At 36.2% G+C, this 20267-nt stretch overlaps 2 protein-coding genes across 2 annotated transcripts; one reads left to right on the top strand and one right to left on the bottom strand.

The window, feature by feature from the left end:
• Positions 1-1000: 1000 nt before the first annotated feature.
• Positions 1001-7379, top strand: cbr1l (carbonyl reductase 1-like). Its single transcript, XM_056446532.1, has 4 exons — positions 1001-1401; positions 2165-2345; positions 2710-2833; positions 6741-7379. Exons 1-4 carry the CDS (start codon positions 1113-1115, stop codon positions 6978-6980), a joined length of 834 nt encoding a protein of 277 aa, XP_056302507.1. The 5' UTR covers positions 1001-1112; the 3' UTR covers positions 6981-7379.
• Positions 7380-9457: 2078 nt separating this feature from the next.
• tgfb1b (transforming growth factor, beta 1b) lies at positions 9458-19222 on the bottom strand. Its single transcript, XM_056446254.1, has 7 exons — positions 18411-19222; positions 16028-16294; positions 14639-14722; positions 14421-14562; positions 12744-12894; positions 10478-10588; positions 9458-10401 (listed from the first exon to the last, which is right to left on the bottom strand). The coding sequence occupies exons 1-7, from the start codon at positions 18745-18747 to the stop codon at positions 10354-10356; spliced, it is 1140 nt and encodes a 379-aa protein (XP_056302229.1). The 5' UTR covers positions 18748-19222; the 3' UTR covers positions 9458-10353.
• Positions 19223-20267: the final 1045 nt, after the last annotated feature.

Raw genomic sequence — 20267 nt, forward strand, 5'->3', positions numbered from 1 at the left:
TTTAAAACCGCAAGAATTTTCTGCCATACCGTTCCTGCGGTCAGGGGACATTTTAAAAGTGGGGGGGGGACAGCTGTATGAGATCATACATTCATACAATTATTAATCACCTGTTACTAAATGGTCTGTCTCTAAAAGTGAGGGGGACGTATCCAGCCCCCCCGACCTCTCCGGTTGCTACGCCCCTGCCTGCGGTATATTTACAGGGTTTTTTTTTTACATGTTTTTTATGACCGTTTTTTTTTAAGGCAACAGTATCTCCAGCAGAAAAGGACCCTCAACATCAAAATCTACAGTTTCAACATATTTTAAATGATTCTTAAAATAAAATATATTGTGTTGTGGGACATTTTAAAAGAATATATTTCAGAACAGTAATCACAATACCGTAAAACCGTGATATTTTAATCCAAGGCTATTATACCGTCACAAATCTTATACCAGCCCATGCCTAGTCCACACATGTAGCAGAAGGATAATAAAGCTCGACTTGACCTGAGTGCTTTTATTTTGGAGCAGGAGCAGTGCAGCAAAAACAGATTCTGCACTGAAATGAATGAGCATCTAAAAAATAAGAACGAGTACAATGCATAATGAGTATACCGTTATCTTTTTAAAAAGGTTATAGTAACTAAACAATAAACGATTTTATAATAAACTACGATTTAACGATAAAGCGGCTTGCCATAAACAGGATTCTTCTCTTCTTAAAATGTTCTCTGGCGTCTAAACGGTAGTTGTAAGTTACCTATCAAGAGATTAAAAAGGCAGAACCGCCAGAGTTTGAAATGTTTCGTCCATTCGTTGTGGGGATACATTATTTTAAGTGTCTCATAAAATATAACTGCGTAATAGTTTTATAATATTTGACTTTATCATTCAACCGATATATAGACTACAATTTTGTAACATTACATGTGCATTTAAATTACCCGCGGACATTAGATACCATTTATGTGTAAAGGTTAACGACAGCAAAAGTAAGCATGACTTTGCACTTTCTTTTGCTATCAGATTCAGAGGAGGAGCGGGGCATTTCTAGCCAACACCACCAGAGTGCAGGTTCTCTATTTTGTTACTCAAGTCGCTACGGCATACCGTTGAAATCCAACATGTCCAAAAAAGTAGCTGTGGTTACAGGGGCAAATAAAGGCATCGGACTGGCGATTATTAAAGGTTTGTGCAAAGCAGGATTTAGCGGAGATATTCTCCTCACTGCTCGGAATGAAAAACTTGGACAAGAGGCTATTGCTGGACTGCAGTCTGGGGGATTCAAAAACGTTGTCTTCCATCAACTTGATATATGTGACCAAGGAAGCTGCATGAAGCTCAAAAAGTTTCTGGAGGAAAAGTATGGAGGACTGGATGTTCTTATCAACAACGCGGGGATTGCTTTTAAAAGTTTGTAATGTTTTGTTATTCAATCCACACGAATATTAATTACAATCCATTCAAACGCAGCTCCTGCTTTGAATTCCACTGAGATGCCAGATTGCGCATGCAAGTCAAAAAAAAGTTTTTAAAAAGTAATTTAGACAGCCTACCTATGTTTTTTATGTAATATAGCAGTGTGCATTGTATAGGGTTTAGGATGCACAATTGTTATTTTTAATAAATCATGTTTCTTTCTATTTTTCGATCCAAAAATTGACCCACCCTCCCCCATGAGATATTTATAGCTACCGCAAATGACAACAATCAACTCAAATCGAATGTTGTTTTGTTTTGTTGTGTGTTCGTTTTTGTGCAAGCTAGAGGCCATGTCTCATGGATATGTCACAATATAAAAACCACCACAACTTCTGTTTTTATTTCAGCTTTTCCTAGACTTTGCAACTTTTACTGACCGGAATAGTATTTAAGCTCTAACAAAATAGATGAATTAATTTGGATTGTGTAAATGGCATTTTATAGTTTATGTTAGACCTCAGACACTAGTTCGAATCTTACATCTTAATTTAAAGCAGACATAAGAACAGTTTTGACTGATATTTCACAATCCTCTGAATGCATTCACTATATTATTTAGCCAGACCTTGAGGTTACACACATACGGGTTGTAGTAACAGTTCCACAGTGGCAGATGGGTTGTCAGAAACATGAAACTAAAACCAAACTAGAGTCATTCATTCATTTGAAATGTGAAATGCTCTTCTCTTTCTAGATTCAGCAACAGAGCCTTTTGGAGAACAGGCTGAGGTGACCATGCGCACCAACTTCTGGGGAACGCTGTGGGCTTGTCATGCTCTTCTGCCGATACTTCGAGCCAATGCACGAGTGGTCAATGTGTCCAGCTTTGTCAGCAAGAAGTCCCTTGATCAGTGCAGTGCTGAACTACAGGCAAAGTGCGTTCATCAGTTTATGTAATAAGCATCAGTATAATTTATAGGATAGTCTATTCAAAAATAAAATTCTTGTCATCATTTATTCACCCTTCACTTGCTTCAAACCCATTTTAGTTTCTCTCTTTTATTTAGCACCACTGCTGATATTTTTTAAGAATGTTGATAAATGGTAGCCATTGGCTTTCATGATATTTATCCTTTTTATGAATGTCTAGAGTTTGACTTAAGACATTCTTCAAAGTATCTTCTTTTGCGTTCAACAGAAAAAAATTACTCCTAAAGTTTTATTTACTCTTGGTGGAGTTAACTATTCTTTAACAGCACATTGAGTATTTATGTTTTATTTATATTTACCTTTGGACAGATTCAGGAGCAAAGACCTATCAGAGGAGGATTTGTGTCTGCTGATGGGAGAGTTTGTTCAGGATGCACAGGCTGGAGATCATTCGGCTAAGGGCTGGCCAAACACTGCCTATGGTACCACAAAGGTAACAAACATCCATATTTGGCAGGTCACCCATGTTTCTATTGTGCTTTATAAAGTCAGCTTTGTTAATTCAGTTCACTTATAGTTAACTAAAACCAGGGCTGCACGATATTGGAAAAAACTGACATTGCGGTATTTTTTTTTATTGCGATATATAGTGATATGAATATAATTATGTAAGATGATTATTTGGAAATATTTTACATTGAATTTGAGGATTTTGTTGGTGAGTGCATCTGCACAAAATATTTAAAACAATACAAAAATACACAAAATAATAAAATTGAAAGCACAGATTAAAACAAAGTTAATTAACAACACTGGTTTTCGGTGGAGTCTAACAGTATTGAGATATAGAAATTCAATAATCAAATGTAAAACAACAGTGTCTTTATTGTATTAATGTAAAAACCCAATTATCAAATCTAATCTATTTGTTGAAATAGTAAACTTGGTAATGTCTTGTGTCCAAATGGTTTAAATTAAGTTGAAATATCTTATAATTAGCTTATGAACCTCTTTAGATCTCTAGAGTTCCTGCGATATGACTATTGGAGATTCGCACATTGCGATATTGATGCTGAAATGATATATTGTTCAGCCAACTAAAACCATCAGTTTAGTACTTGAAACAAGACGTTCCATATGTCATGGGCAGATAAGTAGTTTCTCTCAAATGGAAGGAAATTTAACCAGGAAACTTTGTCACAAAAAAACCCCTCAATTTTAGGGATAGTTCACCCAGGACTGAAATGTGTGTTATCGATTAATCATGCTTCACTTGTACTACACCTGTTTGACTTTTTTTTTTTGTTGTTGTTGAACACAAAAGAAGATATTTTAAAGAAATGTTTTCCTTCTATGGGAGTTGATGTTTATAGGTTTTTAGCTTTTTTAATTTCTTATTTTGTTTTCAACAGAACAAAAAAGATTTTAAAAAAATTGGAATAAATCAGTTTAATAGATGTCTTCTGAAGACATTCTCTTTATATGATCAACAGATTTCATGCTGGAACATAAACATTGTTTAGAAAACATAAAAAGAAGCTGTACCTTCTTGTTGTGTGAGAGTAAACATCACTGGTTCATGTGAAAATGTAAATGTGCTGCTTGACATGCAGGGATACATATCAATGGTTTATCAAAAGCCAGGCAAGCCTGCTTGTGCTTTGAATGCTGAAAAATTATGAAAAAAAAATCATCAGATATAAAAAAATTCAGCTATGATGTGGCTATACAGAAGACAATATGGCCATTAATCAACCCAGGATCACTGGAAATACAGGGGTTGGACAATGAAATGGAAACACTTGGTTTTTGACTATAATAATTCATTAGTATGGTCCAGGGCCTCCTTTTGCATAACTCTACCGTATGCTAGAAAAGCAGTGAAGGTGGACTCATCAGAGAACCATTCATCTTCTACATTGTTCACAGCCCAAGATTTTTTCTGCTAGAACCAAAACTGACATTTGGTATTGGCACGACTGACCAAAGGTTTGGCTATAGCAGGGCCATGTTAACACTGTGGAGCTTCCAACTAACAGTTTTGGTGGAAACAGGAGCATTGAGGTGCACATTTAATTGTGCAGTTAGTTGTTTTTTGGATACAATGCGGGTTAGACCAAGACATTTCTTTCAGCTTCCTCTTGCATTGAACTCTGACATGTCACCCATAATATTTTAAGCAAAACTGGGCTATTGTGCGGCAAATTAAACCTTCGCACTCTGTTCTTGCTGGTGGATTTTGCAGTCAATGAAGGTTGGCCACCAGGCTGGTCAGATTTAGCCATGAAACCTCCAACACTAAATTGGCCTGTTTTTTAGTTTCATTGTCCTCATTTGTCATTTTGTTGTATGTTTCAGAAATATGTTGTATATGTTCACAAGAAGGCAGCTATAAAGATTACCTTGCAAACCAGTGATCTAAACCAAAGACTACAGAATACACAATACATGTCACTCGTGTTGTTATGAATGGGGAAGAGTGTAAAAGTGAATCTGGCCACTCAATTGAAGGAAGCTCTGTCCAGACCAGTATGTTTTTATGAGTTTCGGCAGCTCTGTTATTATGAAACCTCTCAGGTGACTGAATGCTCTGGAATCTGAGTGGATACTTGCTTCACAGACATGAGAAATATATCTTCATAAAACTTGAAATCTCTACATTTAAACAAACCAAATAAACTTGGAAAAATATTCTCTGGTTTTGTAATCTGTAAGAAACAAATGCAACGTAATGTCTGTTCCATCTGATTCTTGAATACACACCTCCGCTCTTAAAAATCAAATCTCATTACAGAAACCACCCACAGACTTGTAAAGAAAGAGGTTGTTGTCATTTTGGAAGGAAATTTGCCATCCAGATTAAGTTGGAAATTACATCAGATGTGGCGTTATTAAGATGATATTGTGTAACACATAAGTAGTGTTGATTCTTATGGTAGTTATAGTTTGATGACAGGATGGCGTCTGATTGTGTCCTTTAGAAACATCCATAAATGAGGTTAGTGTCTTGATTTAGTTCCCTTTGAGTGTGCATGCGCATTAGCTTGTGCTACCTGAAAAAAAAATCTTTTTTGTCATGATTTTAGAAACAAAATTTAGTTGTTACATTTCACTGGTGCTGCCAAATGTGAAATTTAATCAAGCTTAGCTAACAGTTTTAGAGAATTTGATGTCTCCCCAATCAGTAAGATAAGAGCTTACACTTGTCTGTCCTAGAGACAAATCAGAGATGGGGGCAAAGTGAAATTAATTGCCTCACAGGGACTTTGCTTCTCTACACTCAAGTAATAATCAATTCAGTTCATGTTTATTTCTATAGCCCTTTTACAATGTAGATTGTGTCAAAGCAGCTTAATATAGAAGATTAGAGTAAATTGAAACTGTGTCAGTCCAGAGTTGAAGTTCAGTACAGTGTGGTTTAAATTTCACTACTAAAAGTCCAAACACTGAAGAGAAAATCCATCGATGCGCAGCTCTACAAGTCCCAACCAAGCTAGCCAGTGGTGACAGTGGTGAGGAACAAAATTTCACCAATTACGAAAGTAAAGGAAAAAACCTTGAGAGAAAGTTGGGCATGACCATTTCTCTTCTGGCCAAACTTTCTGAGCAGAGCTGCATCCTAGGCTGGTTTCAAAAGCCAACGTATAGTGTTTTCAAAAGCCAACGTAAGAGAAAAGTGCAATGTGATCACAGTTTTACCTTGATTGTTTTGCTTTCATCTTGTTTGTGGCACCATGCTTCACTCAAACCCCTAGTGCTCTGTATCACAAATACAACACCACACAAAGTGAGCTATCGAGCAAACTGACCACACCAGGAAAGTTTTCCATATGGAGATGAGGTGAGGGAAACTTTTTTGATTATAAATCATAGACACAGATGAGTTGTTTATATTTGGGATTATATTGTCGATTATATTATATTGGTGATAAGTCATTATTTATTTAGTTATTTATTTATTTATTTAGTGTTGTTCAAAGAACTGCATAAAAAAATCCTTAGTTTTTATGTCATTGTAAGTATTATTAGTGTGAAAAGGAACAGAAGTTGTTGGTGTCATACTGCCCCATACTGTTCATTTTACATAAAAAACTGCTGTCAACTGTATGTTGAAGTACGTTTTTTTGTGGTTTTACAGAAATGTAGGTGGAATATTATATTTACAATGAGACTATGTTGGTCATTATTCAGCTCAATTTAGTTCAGATTTTGTTTTGATAGTGTCAGTGTAATCAAAACAATGAAATTTGCATACTGACACTGTAAAAAGTGTCTAATCCTGACTTGTTCCTGAAATACTGAATGTTTTGCTGGATACCGTGTTTTGTAATAAACAGACTCAGACTAAATCTGGCAGATAAGGAATTTGTCTTCACCATATATGTTGTGTTTGTTTTTAGATTGGTGTGACAGTGCTATCAAGAATCCAGGCACGAGTTATCAATGAGACAAGGCCAGGTGATGGGATCCTATTGAACGCTTGCTGTCCGGGATGGGTGCGCACAGACATGGCCGGACCAAAGGCACCCAAAAGCCCAGAAGAAGGGGCAGAAACTCCAGTTTATCTGGCCATGCTGCCTGAAGGAGCCAAAGAGCCGCATGGACAGCTAGTGTGGGACAAGACTGTGCAGGAATGGTAGACGGAAGAAAAAAGGCATCATCAATTCAATCCATCTCAAAAATGTCATAATTACACCTAAAAATAACTGACTTTTCCTAAATATACTGCTACTTTAAATGCCTAAAAACATTTAGAAGTACGCTCTCTCCACTGTCTTCATTGAAGTAACTGTATGATTTATGAGTTCTACTTATCTGATTTTCAGTATCTGTTGGGTTTCTGGGGTCATTTTGTTTATCTCAGTAAGATAAACAGAAGATAAGGAGAATTCGGCCTCAAATCCTTCTTCCACAGATTGTGCTTTATTATCTGCACAAACTGAAATATCTGTATACATTCCTGTTTTGTGAACTAAATGGCTAAACATTTTTGAACTATATATCACTTAAATTTAACCATTAAAGTGATTTGTGGCAAACTTGACTGCATTGTCATTCTTTTGGTTCAAAGGTTATTTCTGTTGAAGTCATTTACTTTTTTGAGGACACTTGAAGCGTTAGTTAGTAGTTAGAAATATTTACTTGATTATACACCTGACAAAAGTCTTGTCGCCTTTACAAGTTTTAGGAACAACAAATTAAAACTTGACTTCTAATTGATCATTTGGTATCAGAAGTGGCTTATATGAAAGCCAAAGGCCTCTAGATTATGCTTATTAATTAAGAGAGTAAGGTCTACCTTTGCTTAGGCAAAAGTTCTGTCACGTAACAGAAATAATGTACAGTATAGAATACAAAGTCATGGTGCTGTGGAAAAAGAATTAATATTGTGTATGACTCCCGTGAGCTTGGACGACTCCATCCATACAGCTCTGCAATGACTCGAATAACTTATTAATAAAGTCATCTGGAATGGCAAAGAAAGCGTTCTTGCAGGACTCCCAGAGTTCATCGAGATTCTTTGGATTCATTTTTAATAAGGTCATGTCTCAATAATGTTCATCTCTGGTGACTGGACGGGCCAATCCTGGAGCACCTTGACCATCTTTGCTTTCAGGAACTTTGATGTGGAGGCTGAAGTATGAGAAGGAGCGCTATCCTGCTGAAGAATTTGCACTCTCCTGTCATTTGTAATCTTATGGGCAGCACAAATGTCTTGATACCTTAGGCTGTTGATGCTGCCTTCCATTCTGCAGATCCCTCGCACGCCCCATACTAAATTTAGCGCCCAAACCATGATTTTTCCTTCACCAAACTTGACTGATTTTTGTGAGAATCTTGGGTCCATGCGGGTTCCAATAGGTCTTCTGCAGTATTTATGATGATTGGGATGCAGTTCAACAGATGATTCATCGAAAAAATTTACCTTCTGCCACTTTTCGAAATGATTAACTAGAAGTCAAATCATTATTTGGTACTCTTACAACTGGGATCGACGACAAAACTTTTGTCAGGTAGTGTAATATTTGATTGACTTGCGGCTAAAAGTAAAAATTCTCAAGTTTGGCAAAATCTTTGCAAGTTTTGAAAAAAGTTGTTCCGGAAAATGTAAAATGCCAATTCTATTTGCAAACATGTTCAATTACAAGTTCTCATTCTCTTCGTAAAAAACAAAAGAAAGAAAGACATGAAGTCCCCAATCGACTAAAGTAAAACAACATCTGTGGTATATCAGCATTTGCTATCACAGCTCTTTAAAAAACAAATCTAAGATGCCATAAAACATTGTTAAACAATCCAGCTTACAGACTAGCACTGTTTGGCAGTACTTTAACCCTACCGGGCAATAGAAAGAAGTTATCGTTATCACTGAGAATGAATTATTTCCCCACCAGCTTAAAGATGAAAGTTTGTTAACAGATAAAAACACTGCGATCAAATCCCCACCCTCAGTATCATTAAACAGGAAACCAGTCTGTTTGGCTCATGCTTTGTCTCTCAAAAGCAAGAATATGTATCTATTTATTTCTATAAGTATTGATTTAGGGATATTAAATAACTCCTCATTAACAGCAGACTAAATCGCTTTCAAAGTTGTAGGCCAGCATTGTAGATGTGTGACCAGGCGAGGGCGCCATATGCTTACATTGAATAAATAGACCAACACGAGGGATGTGGGGAAAAAAATCTTAATAATGAAGCTTCACCCCGTCTGTTCCACTAGATAGCAGCATGGAACAGAAATCCAAGGGCTTTCCCTTAATGCCTTTCTGTATTCCCTTTATGGTTGTCCATTTATGTTTCCTTTTAATTATTATAAGCTGTTGTCATGCTTAACTTGCCAATTGTTACAACAGTGAATATCATAACAGTACAAAGGCCTACAAAAAGATAATGTATGCTAATTAATTGAATGCGTCAGGGTTGTTTTAGATCAAATTTGGGACAAACTCAATAGTTGGGTTAAATGTGTTTTTATATGTACCTCAGTTGTTGGGTTTGTCCATATTTTACCCAAATTGTGGTTAAAGCAGACCAGCCATTTTTATTGTGTTATTTGACTGTATTTTCTGTGTGAATGTTAAAGGCAGTAGTACAGCATCACACAGCATACCAGTTTTAATTCACTTCCTTTATTAAATTAAACAACAAAAGCCTCGCCAGCTCAGAAAGTACAACAAAACAGCAGGCAGGAAATTGTCTTTCCTGAACACCTGTAACAAACGTGGACACTGGGAAAACAGCTCAACAGTAGGCTATACATTAAAAACATTCAAGGGTCATACAGCAATAAAATTACACCAACAGAGTCCTGACTTTCAAACTAAATTGAAGCAACAGTGCTATTTGGCGGGGCTAAAAGGTTAAGACATTAAGAAGGGGTAACTGTACAGAACAACAACAAATAAAATTTACATTATTAAAAAGAAATTATTTGCAAGCACAAGGAAGTTATTTGGCTGCAAACAGCATATATCAACATCATTTGAGAACTGATAACAAAACAATGAGTCAGAGCTACTTATTGTTCACCTGGAAATACAGAGCTCAGAGAAACATTATTCCAATTCTGTACAGTAAACACAAGCCAAAAAGTTTAACTGATCATTTATTTTATTTATTTCCTCCAAAAATATGTTTAATCTTAATACCTTTTTTAAAAATCTAAACCTGAAATGTCTCAATTTGGTTTATGTACTGAATAATAGTATAAAAATACTAAATATAATAATAATACTAACGAAATTTGGCATCTTTATATCAAACAATGAATATAATCACTTTAATGCCAACATATAGTACAGTTTTATGACTAAATAGATGTACAACAGGTTAAAAAAGCATCTATCATTACAAGTGTGATACAGTAGAGTCAAGTCAAATGATAAGAACAAGTTGCCAAAAATAGAAATAAAACATGAACAATCCCCTTCAGAAAGTACTGGGTCTCCAGCCCCTCAGAATTGTTTCTCTCTTGATTTTGCTCATCAAGACCAAACGGAAATGATGCTTTCAGCAACACTTGCAGGTTTTCACAATCATATTTGACAACTGTTCCACCTGGGGGAAAATACATTGAGCTTTATTTAGATGACATTTACTGAGAGCTGATGAAAGTGAGAAAATCCGTTCTGACCTTATGTTGTCTCCCCACATAGTAAATGATGGGCAGTGGGTCTAGAACCTGAGGTACACAGCAGGGCTGAGCAGAGGCACCAGGATTATGATGCCTATATAGTGCAAGAACCTGTAGGCAAAATAAAAAAATCAAAGAGTATGAGACCCATGTTTTTTAAAAAGTACATTATGTAACATCCAACCCAAATTCATGGAAATATTTGCCTATGGTGACATTTTTGCAAAAAATCCTTAATGCTGTTCAAAGGTTTAAAATAAAGTCCCCAAAATGTTTCAGCTTGAAATACACCACAAAATATTTTAAAATAGCCTGTCAATTAGGCCTCTATCTGCATTTAAGCAAGAACATGCCATTTTTGTGCATGTCTCTTTAAATGCAAACAAGCAACTGCTTTTCAAGCACATGGTATAACCTTTACATACTATTCTGACATCCCAGAAACAACAAAACAAGCAAATAGCTTTACATGTTCAAACCAGAGTCAGAAAATTTTGTAAAGGAAAAGGTTACAGCTTTAGGACTGAACCAGGACATTTCTGAAAGGTAGTGGTTACATTTATAATATGTATTTATGGAGTAGCTTATGCTTGCAGTTTACAGATTCTACTCATTGACTAGCATATTGATGCTCTGTTCTGATAAGTGTAAATGTGTAACCCTAGATTAAGGGGTGTTAATATCCAGGGTGTGTAAAATGTAACGAGGCAATATTTTATGGCGATGAACAGTTTTTTTCCCGTAAGGTTGTAAAACAAAGCTTGTCAGTTAATGGGTTGTCCTAATTACATAGCACTTCTTAAACAAACAGATTTTCATAAATTGCCAGCTTTAAAGGTGTTGCTCTAACCCAGTGGTTCCCAAAGTGGAGGTCGGGACCCTTAACGGGTTGCAGGACAATGACAGGGGGTCGCTTGGTGATTTCCAAAAGTCAAATAAATGTTATTAAACTATTAATATTAACCATAACCATATTTTATCCATAACCCACAGAGGATACAAATAGTAGTTAGTTACATTTAAAAGCAACAACATGCAAATAAAAAGCCATCAGCCTTTTTAATTTTTTTTTTCATAAGATAGTGTGTTTACGTTTGATCAGCATCACTGCAGTAGTGTCAGTTGCAGCAAATTGACTTTATAGCACCAGGTTTAACTTTCTGGCACCTTTATGACAATCAAATACATGAAAAATAAATACAGGCCACAACTGAACATTGAGAATGATCTCTGAGTGGCGGTCTCCAAAATTAAACCAAGAATAGACTTGTGCTGAAAACATTGGGCCCACCAGTCTCATTAGGTGAGATTAATATTAGATTTAACAAATTAATAAATGACCATATATATTATAGCCTATGGTTGTTAGACTGTCACACTTTCACAAGTCACTGGCATTGTTATTTTGGAGAATCACTGCTCTAACCAACCTTCACAATGACAAATGATATATAATCATATTTGAGAGAAAAAAAAAAACGGAATAGCAAGACTTGTTTTCAGGTATAAAGCAGAATTTTGAAAAGGTTCTATAAAAGGTTCAAGCACTCTGCATGACAAGAGCAACACTGTACTAGCTGAGCTATTGAGCACACTGCAAAAAAATATTTTCTTACCTAAATATCTAAAAATTCTTAAATCAAGAATTTTCTAGACAAGCAAAACAAATTGTCTTGTTTTAAAAAATAATATGCTAAAATTAAGTGAGTTTTTCCTCAAAAGGAAAAACCAGATTATTTTGCTTGTCTAGAAAATGCTTCTTGATATAAGAATTTTTAGATATTTGGACTAGAAAGAAGACAAAAAATCTAAGGAAAGCATTTTTTGCAGTGCGAGTTTTCTGGAAAAGCCATACATATATATGTATGTCCAGCCTGATCTCAAGAGGAAACATCTATTTTACATTTTGTCAGGTTAGTGGCTAATTTGTACGAATATAATCATACAAAAATGTACAATTTTAAAAAGGAGGCATGGCACCCAAGCCTGTCCCTAAACCCAACCGTCATTGGGGGATAAGCAAATTGCACTAAATTGTACAAATTAGATCATTGAAATTCATACGAATAAACCACTAAATGAAAAGATACGAATTGCTGTGAGATCGTGTTGTATGAGCTTTTAAATCACACATTATGGTAAAAGTACTATACATAGTAGCATACGAAACTGTGTGGAAGTGATTGTTCATTAATTTAGCATTTTAGTAGAGGCATGGACAAAAAAAATAGTCCTGGTTAACAATATGTTAGACCTGATTGGTTACCTGCGAGTACTTATTTTCTGATGTCCAGACATAGGAGCAAGAGCCAGTGCAATAATTGGCATAGTAACCCGAAGGTTCATGAATCCACTTCCAGCCCAGGTCTTTGCGGAAGTCAATGTACAGACTCCTTACACAGCAACCCTCAGACTTTCTGTATTCAACACGCAGAGGAAAACAGTGAGGCTTCTGATGTAGCACATACATGTTATATAATACACAAATACAGTGAGGATTAAAATAAGAAAATTTATCCACCATTTTTTTTCCACAGAAATGGCTATAACATGCTAATTAACCAATTCTCTGTTCACACTACATGCTCCTTAGTAAAGGTTAGTCTAGGCTTTTAATCGACCAATTTTTCTCTAATTTAGATTTTTCTCCAGTAAAGAAAGACAGACAGACAGACTGACTGACTGGCCACTTTATTAGGTACAACTGTCCATCTGCTCATTAACACATATTTTGAATCAGCCAATCACATGGCAGCAACTCAATGCATTTAGGCATGTAAACATGGTCAAGATGATCTGCTGAAGTTCAATTCGAGCATCAGAATGGGGAAGAAAGGTGATTTCAGTGACTTTGAGCGTGACATGGTGGTTGGTGCCAGACAGGCTGGTCTGATTATTTCAGAAACTGCTAATCTACTGGGATTTTCATGCACAACCATCTCTAGGGTTTACAGAGAATTGTTCAAAAAAGAGAAAATATCCAGTGAGCATAAGTTCTGTGCACAAATACCTTGTTGATGCCAGAGGTCAGAGGAGAATGGCCAGACTGGTTCGAGCTGATAGAAAGGCAACAGTAACTCAAATAACCTCTTGTTATAACCGAGGTATGCAGAAGAGCATCCCTAAATGCACAACACGACTAACTTTGAGGCAGATGGGCTACAACAGCAGAAGACCACACCAGGTGCCACTCCTGTCAGCTAAGAACAGGAAACTGAGGCTACAATTCAGACAGGCTCACCAAAATTAGACAATAGAAGATTGGAAAAATGTTGCCTGGACTGATGAGTCTTGATTTCTGCTGTGACATTTGGATGGTAGGGTCAGAATTTGGCATCGATAACATAAAAGCATGGTTCCACCCTGCCTTGTATCAACGGTTCAGGCTGCTGGTGGTGGTGTAATGGTGTGGGGGATATTTTCTTGGGACACTTTGGGCCTATTAGTACTAGTTGAGCATTGTGTCAACGCCACAGCCTACCTGAGTATTGTTGCTGACCATGTGCATCCCTTCATCACCTCAGTGTACCCATTTTCGGATGTCTACGTCCAGCAGGATAACGCACCATGTCATAAAGCGTGAATCATCTCAGACTGGTTTCTTGAACATGACATTCACTGTACTCATATAGCCTCCACAGTCCAGATCTCAATCCAATAGAGCACCTTTGGGATGTGGTGCAACGGGAGATTCACATCATGGATGTGCAGCCGACAAATCTGCAACAACTGCATGATGCTGTCGTGTCAATATGGACCAAAATCTCTGAGGAATGTTTCCAGTACCTTGTTGAATCTATTCAACAAAGGATTACGGCAGTTCTGAAGGAAAAAGTGGGTCAAATCCAGTACTACAAAGGTGTACCTAATAAAGTGGCCGGTCAGGATAGATAGATAGATAGAAAGAAAGAAATCATAAAAAATATAATAAAAAATTGCTTACTCTGAACAAACAGCATCTGTTTCCCGTTTTCTGCGAGGTTTTGCTGGGCTGTGGCCATCAGCAGGATGTGACATCACCAAAATGTAAGGCTTTGCCACTTGGTCTGCTAAAAGGGCTGTATCACCTCTATTGCGGGACAAACCTGTGTGCACAAAGAGCAACATTAGCTTGTTGTATGTAAACAAGCTGATACAGGCTTTTAATTTGATTTCACAAACCTGCTATTTTAAATAAAAATTCAGTGTTCTGAGACTCGGGCTTGCAGCTACAGGCCAGCTGCAGCTGAAATTCCTGCTTCTCCTCTGTGGATTAAATTTAGAGAAAGTTTCAATTAAGAAACAAATAAAGCAGTGTCAGTGTAATATAAGCAATCTAAAACTGAAAGAAACTGAAAGAATGTTGACTTCTCTGAATGTAGTATAAAGAACCGATTTCACTGCTATGGCTTCTTGCCATCAACATAATAATTAAGATATATTAAAATCTATTTAATGTAAATTCAAGAACCACAACAGCAATGGTGTTTACAACATGACAGATTAAAAAAAAATAATAATTAAGGTTTGTAGCGGTGTTATTTTGGCGACACAGTGGTGCAGTGGGTAGAACTGACATCTCACAGCAAGAAGGTCGCTGGTTTGAGCCCCGGCTGGGTCAGTTGGCATTTCTGTGTGGCGTTTGCATGTTCTCTCCGTGTTTGGATGGGTTTCCTCCGGGTGCTCTGATTTCCCCCACAGTCCAAAGACATGTGCTATAGGTGAATTGGGTAAGCTAAAATGTCCGTAGTGTATGTGTATGTCCTGGTCCTCCAGGTTGGTGGTTGAGCTAACAACCCACCTCATAAAAACTAGATGTTATGAAACACCAATATAGTGTGGCTGAATATCAACTTCGACATAAATGGCCCAGGGAGTAAGTAAGCAGTGTTATTTTACTATTATTTATATACATTATGATATATATTATTTATATGATTTATTTACAAAATAAAGTGTTAGCGTTACATTTAATTTTAGAAAGCATTCCTAAAACTCTCCACTTCCCACAGTTCCACCTGTCTTGAGCTGCTAGAGCTATGATTTATGTATGCTTATTAATGGAACAGCATCAAATCTTACATGCTCACAGCAGTATGTCTGTGTATCGAATGGCAGTAGCAAGTCTATACATGGTCTGCAATAGCAAAGATAATGTACAGAGAGCTGTCTTTATTAATATATACAATCAATTCAGTTGAAAAAAATTTAAATTGCAATTTATTTATTCTGTTTTGTTTTTTTTGGTCTAACGAGGTTGAAAGGAAAATGTGGGACACCACTTATTCAATATTTTTACATTTCCATTATATATTTAATATTTGACTCATCTGAGTTACTTCCACCTGGACTATGACGTTGGAAATGGTTAGGTACAGTCAATGTTTTTACTAGTAATATGATATGTTGAAAATAAGCTACATTTTGAGCAAATTTAATTTTATATAATTGTGTGTGTGTGTGTGTGTGTGTGTGTGTGTGTGTGTGTGTGTGTGTGTGTGTGTGTGTGTGTGTGTGTGTGTGAATTGTAGCTCAGCACACTGGTTTGCGGGAGGAAACAGTGAATCTCACCAGACATCTGCAACCAGTCTTTCAGGGTGGACGTCACATCAAACGACACCCACTTGCCAGCCGTTTGAAGGGAAATGAAGCGTGAGTTCAGGTAGCGTGATTTGTTCCCAGTGATCTGGTACAGCTCCAGTCTCTGCTCTGAATCCCCCATTTTAGGTTCCTTGATGCGCAGTCGAAACTCAGCCTGGTAGAGCACGTGGTTTGCACCCAGTTTGTGCTTTATATCTGTGATGTTGAACACTAAGTACTTTTCTGGTTTTTCCTCCACTTGTAAATGGATAGAAAGCAAAAATGGTTAGAAGTATGTCTTAGAAATGTAATAACTTTTTATTATTTAAATAGTGCACTGATAAGTGTAGAATAAAGGATGTGTTTTATACAGTATGACCTGATATATATCTGAATTTCAATATTTCCCAAATGATGTTTAACAGAGCAAGGAAATTTTTACAGTATGTCTGATAATATTTTTTCTTCTGGAGAAAGACTTATTTGTTTTATTTCGGCTAGAACAAAAGCAGCTTTTATTTAAAAAGAACATTTAAGGTCAAAATTATTAGCCCCTTTAAGCTATATAGTTTTTCGATAGTCTACAGAACAAACCATCATTATACAATAACTTGCCTAATTACCCTAACCTGCCTAGTTAGCCTAGTTACACCTTTAAATGTCACTTTAAGCTGTATAGAAGTGTCTTGAAAAATATTTAGTAAAATATTATTTACTGTCATCATGGCAAAGATAAAATAAATCAGTTATTAGAGATGAGTTATTAAAACTATTATGTTTAGAAATGTGTTGAAAAACTCTTCTTTCCATTAAACAGAAGTTGGGGGAAAAACAAACAGTGGGGTCAATAATTCAGGTGGGCTAGTAATTCTGACTTCAACTGTATGTGTGTGTATATATATATATATATATATATATATATATATATATATATATATATATATATATATATATATATATATATATATATATATATATATATATATATACATACAGTATATATATATATATATATACACACAATTTCTGGTAAACAGAGAGAAAAATTTTTTCAACACATTTCTAAACATAATAACTCATCTCTACTAACTGATTTATTTTCTCCAGAAGAAAAAAGTATTATCAGACATACTGTGAAAATTTCCTTGCTCTGTTAAATATCATTTGGAAAATATTTTTAAAATTTCAAATGGGGGCTAATAATTCTGACTTCAACTGTATATATATATATGTGTGTGTGTGTGTGTGTGTGTGTGTGTGTGTGTGTGTGTGTGTGCGTGTGTGTGCGTGTGTGTGTGTGTGTGTGTGTGTGCGTGCGTGCGTGCGTGCGTGCGTGCGTGCGTGCGTGCGTGCGTGCGTGTGTGTGTGTGCGTGTGTTTTAACCTCAGGGAAATAAAACATTCCATCAGTATGTAGTAGAATAAGCCTGATTTCCAATCACAACAAATTAAAACATGTTATTTTAACCAAATATATTTTCTTTTCTCCTTTTATTTTTGAAAGAAAAAAAACTCTAAATAACAGTACATTCAATTTAAGTTTGGAACGATATGTTATCAGGCATAAAACAAATACTAACATTTCAAATTCAGTAAATCTGAAGAAACAGAATTTTCAAGTGGTTTCTGTTTACTTTTTTTAACTATAGCTGAATATTTACACTCTAAAAAGTTTTTACATAAACATGGACAGAACCCAGCTGTTGGGTTAAAATTGGTTGAGTTTGGTTCATTGGTTGGGTTTGTCCATCTTAAGCCAAATTTGGGTTGAAAGCATCCAACATTTTGTGGACCATATAACTGTTATCACTCTAGAATCTCATTTTCCAGCTTAACAATTAGGCAGAAACCTTTGATACATCATTACTATGATTATTTGGTTAACAGAAAGTAAAATAAACCACATTTATTACAACCTCATAGAAGTTGTTACCGTCATTTTTTATTGAATACATTTTTAAATGTTACTGACCCTAATAATGGTGTCAGAATTAGTTTTTTTTTTGTTGTTGTTGTTGTTGTTTTGTGGCAGGCATGTGAAACCTCAAAACAAGTAACTGTCATTTCATTATCAGTGGTTTTGCAAATTCATTTCACCAAAATACCCCCCATATATTCATCCAAATAAGGCTTTAAGAAGCAGATAAAAGGATGTTTTGGAGCTGAGTGATACTGTAATTTACCCAGGAACACTAAATCCAGGATCTGAGTCACTTGGTTAGCATCTGTTAGTAGCCTTCCTTCCTGTTTGTGGTCAGGTCATTTGCGCACACCCTCAATTCTCCAAGGAAATTAACAGGCACATGGCATTTAGGTGCAAACACTGTAATCATTCAGTATTTAATGGAATACTGAGAAAGTACAGAGCCACTCACTCATTGTGAACTTGTGAATCTCTTTAGCATAGTATTCCTCCTCTTTGGGATCTTCTATGGTGTGCTGAACCGGGTTCGCTGCCTGCTCCTCATTGAGCTCCATGGTGCTGTTGTACACTGAGATCAGTTCTGCTGGGATGTTTTCAATCAACTCCTTCTCTTCTACTTCTGGTTCCTTGGGCAGTCGTAGTTTGCTGAGAATCTGTCCACGAATGGCTTCGATGCGCTTTCTCTTGATCAGTTCCAGGTCTAAAGGATTGCATGTTGACAGCGCTCTGCTGTATTGCACAAGTCCCAACAGACATTGCAATGCCAGTAATAAACTCTCCGCCTTCATGGTCAGCGTTGCTGTAAATTATCTTCAGTAGAGTTTGCCAATGGAGGGATACAGAACTTTAAACTTCTAGATATAATGTTGGCGTCACTTTAGCATCGCTGCCGTATAAGCCAATGTTGCCTTCTTCACTTTTAATCCAACAGCCTAAATCAGAACATCTCTGAGATACGGATGCTGCTTGAACAACAGTCTCTGTTGATCTGGCAAAAATCCCAAACAAAACTCACCAATGAAGTCAGAGGTCTATCAAAAGCAGACAAAAGGTGTCCTCGCAAGCCACCATGCTTCATTAACCGTTCATAGTTTCCATTTGATAACCTCAACGGGTTTTTTGCTTCCCGTTCAACAGGAAAAAACAAACGCAGGTATTCAAGGTTTAAAGTAATAGCAGTTATTTTCTTGTGTCGTCCTCTTGGTCTGAAAACACTTAGTTTGCTCTCAACTCAAGGAATGACAAAATGAGGAAAAGGAAGCAGCACAGTTTAACCAAATGACAACACTTCCTTTGCTGCACAGTAGTTTCCCCTGAAGGTTTAACCCGTACTGTGGACATTATGTGAGGCAAAGGGTTCAGTTCAGCCCATCATGTGCCTGGAGTCAGCTGGGTATTGCTATTTACTCAGCAAAGTACTACACATTTAGAAAAAAACAACATAAAATAATTCAAAGAATGTATTAAAAATGTGTGTGACTTCAATGTCTCCCTCACACAGAAAACTATGACTGTAAAAATAGCAACTATATGAGCACCCACACTAATAAATGCAGACATTCCATTTATTAAATTCATGCACATAATATAATACTTCATTTTAATTTGGCTTGAATAAAAGCAGTTGTAATTTAAAAATATATATAATCATTTTAAGGATCAATATTAGTAGGCCCCTTATTGCCTACAGAACAAACCACTGTTGTCCAACGATACGCCTTATTGACCTAACTTAGTTAAACTAATTAACCTAGTTAAGGCTTTTAATGATACTTTAAAGCTGAATACTAGTTTCTTCCAGAGTATGTTGTCATGGCAAAAGCACACAAAATTAATGATTAGAAATTAGTCACTAACTACTGTTTAAAAGAGTGTATTCTCTCTATTAAATAGCACTTGGGAAATATTTGAAAAACAATCCAAATTTAACTGGAGGGCTAATCATTTAGACTTCAACTGGATATTAGCGTTCACTCAAAGGCATGATAAAGTTATCTTTATTGTAAGCATACTTCACTTAATGTTAATGTTCTTTGAAATCAGGTGAATCCTGATTGGCTGTTAGTGTTTTATTATTCATCAGGAAAATTTAGTTTTAAAGTGATTCCAATGATGCTCCTTTGTGTTGTTATCATTATAGCATGTCGTGATGTTGTGCTATCCGGGCCTATATTCATAGGAATAGATATCTTTTTATACTTTAAGATCCATTTTCTCCAAGAAGGATAATATCAGGAGTTACCCAGACGTATCACTGCGGGTTTTCTCAAGATTTTCATTTGGGCATTTATAAGAATAAAAAAAAGGA

The sequence above is a fragment of the Danio aesculapii genome, chromosome 21 (genome assembly GCF_903798145.1).
Source record: "Danio aesculapii chromosome 21, fDanAes4.1, whole genome shotgun sequence".
Taxonomy (NCBI): Eukaryota; Metazoa; Chordata; class Actinopteri; order Cypriniformes; family Danionidae; genus Danio; species Danio aesculapii.

Bases quoted from the DNA above. Each gene is read 5' to 3' on its own strand.
- tgfb1b (XM_056446254.1), bottom strand. From the start codon at position 18,747: ATGAAGGCGGAGAGTTTATTACTGGCATTGCAATGTCTGTTGGGACTT. The intron at 12,895-14,420 runs GTAAGCAATTTT...TGTTGAATACAG, and splicing joins ACAGATGCTGTTTGTTCAGA to AAAGTCTGAGGGTTGCTGTG. The intron at 10,589-12,743 runs GTAACCAATCAG...TTTTGCCTACAG, and splicing joins CAGAAAATAAGTACTCGCAG to GTTCTTGCACTATATAGGCA.
- cbr1l (XM_056446532.1), top strand. From the start codon at position 1,113: ATGTCCAAAAAAGTAGCTGTGGTTACAGGGGCAAATAAAGGCATCGGA. The intron at 1,402-2,164 runs GTTTGTAATGTT...TTCTCTTTCTAG, and splicing joins CGCGGGGATTGCTTTTAAAA to ATTCAGCAACAGAGCCTTTT. The intron at 2,346-2,709 runs GTGCGTTCATCA...ACCTTTGGACAG, and splicing joins AGTGCTGAACTACAGGCAAA to ATTCAGGAGCAAAGACCTAT.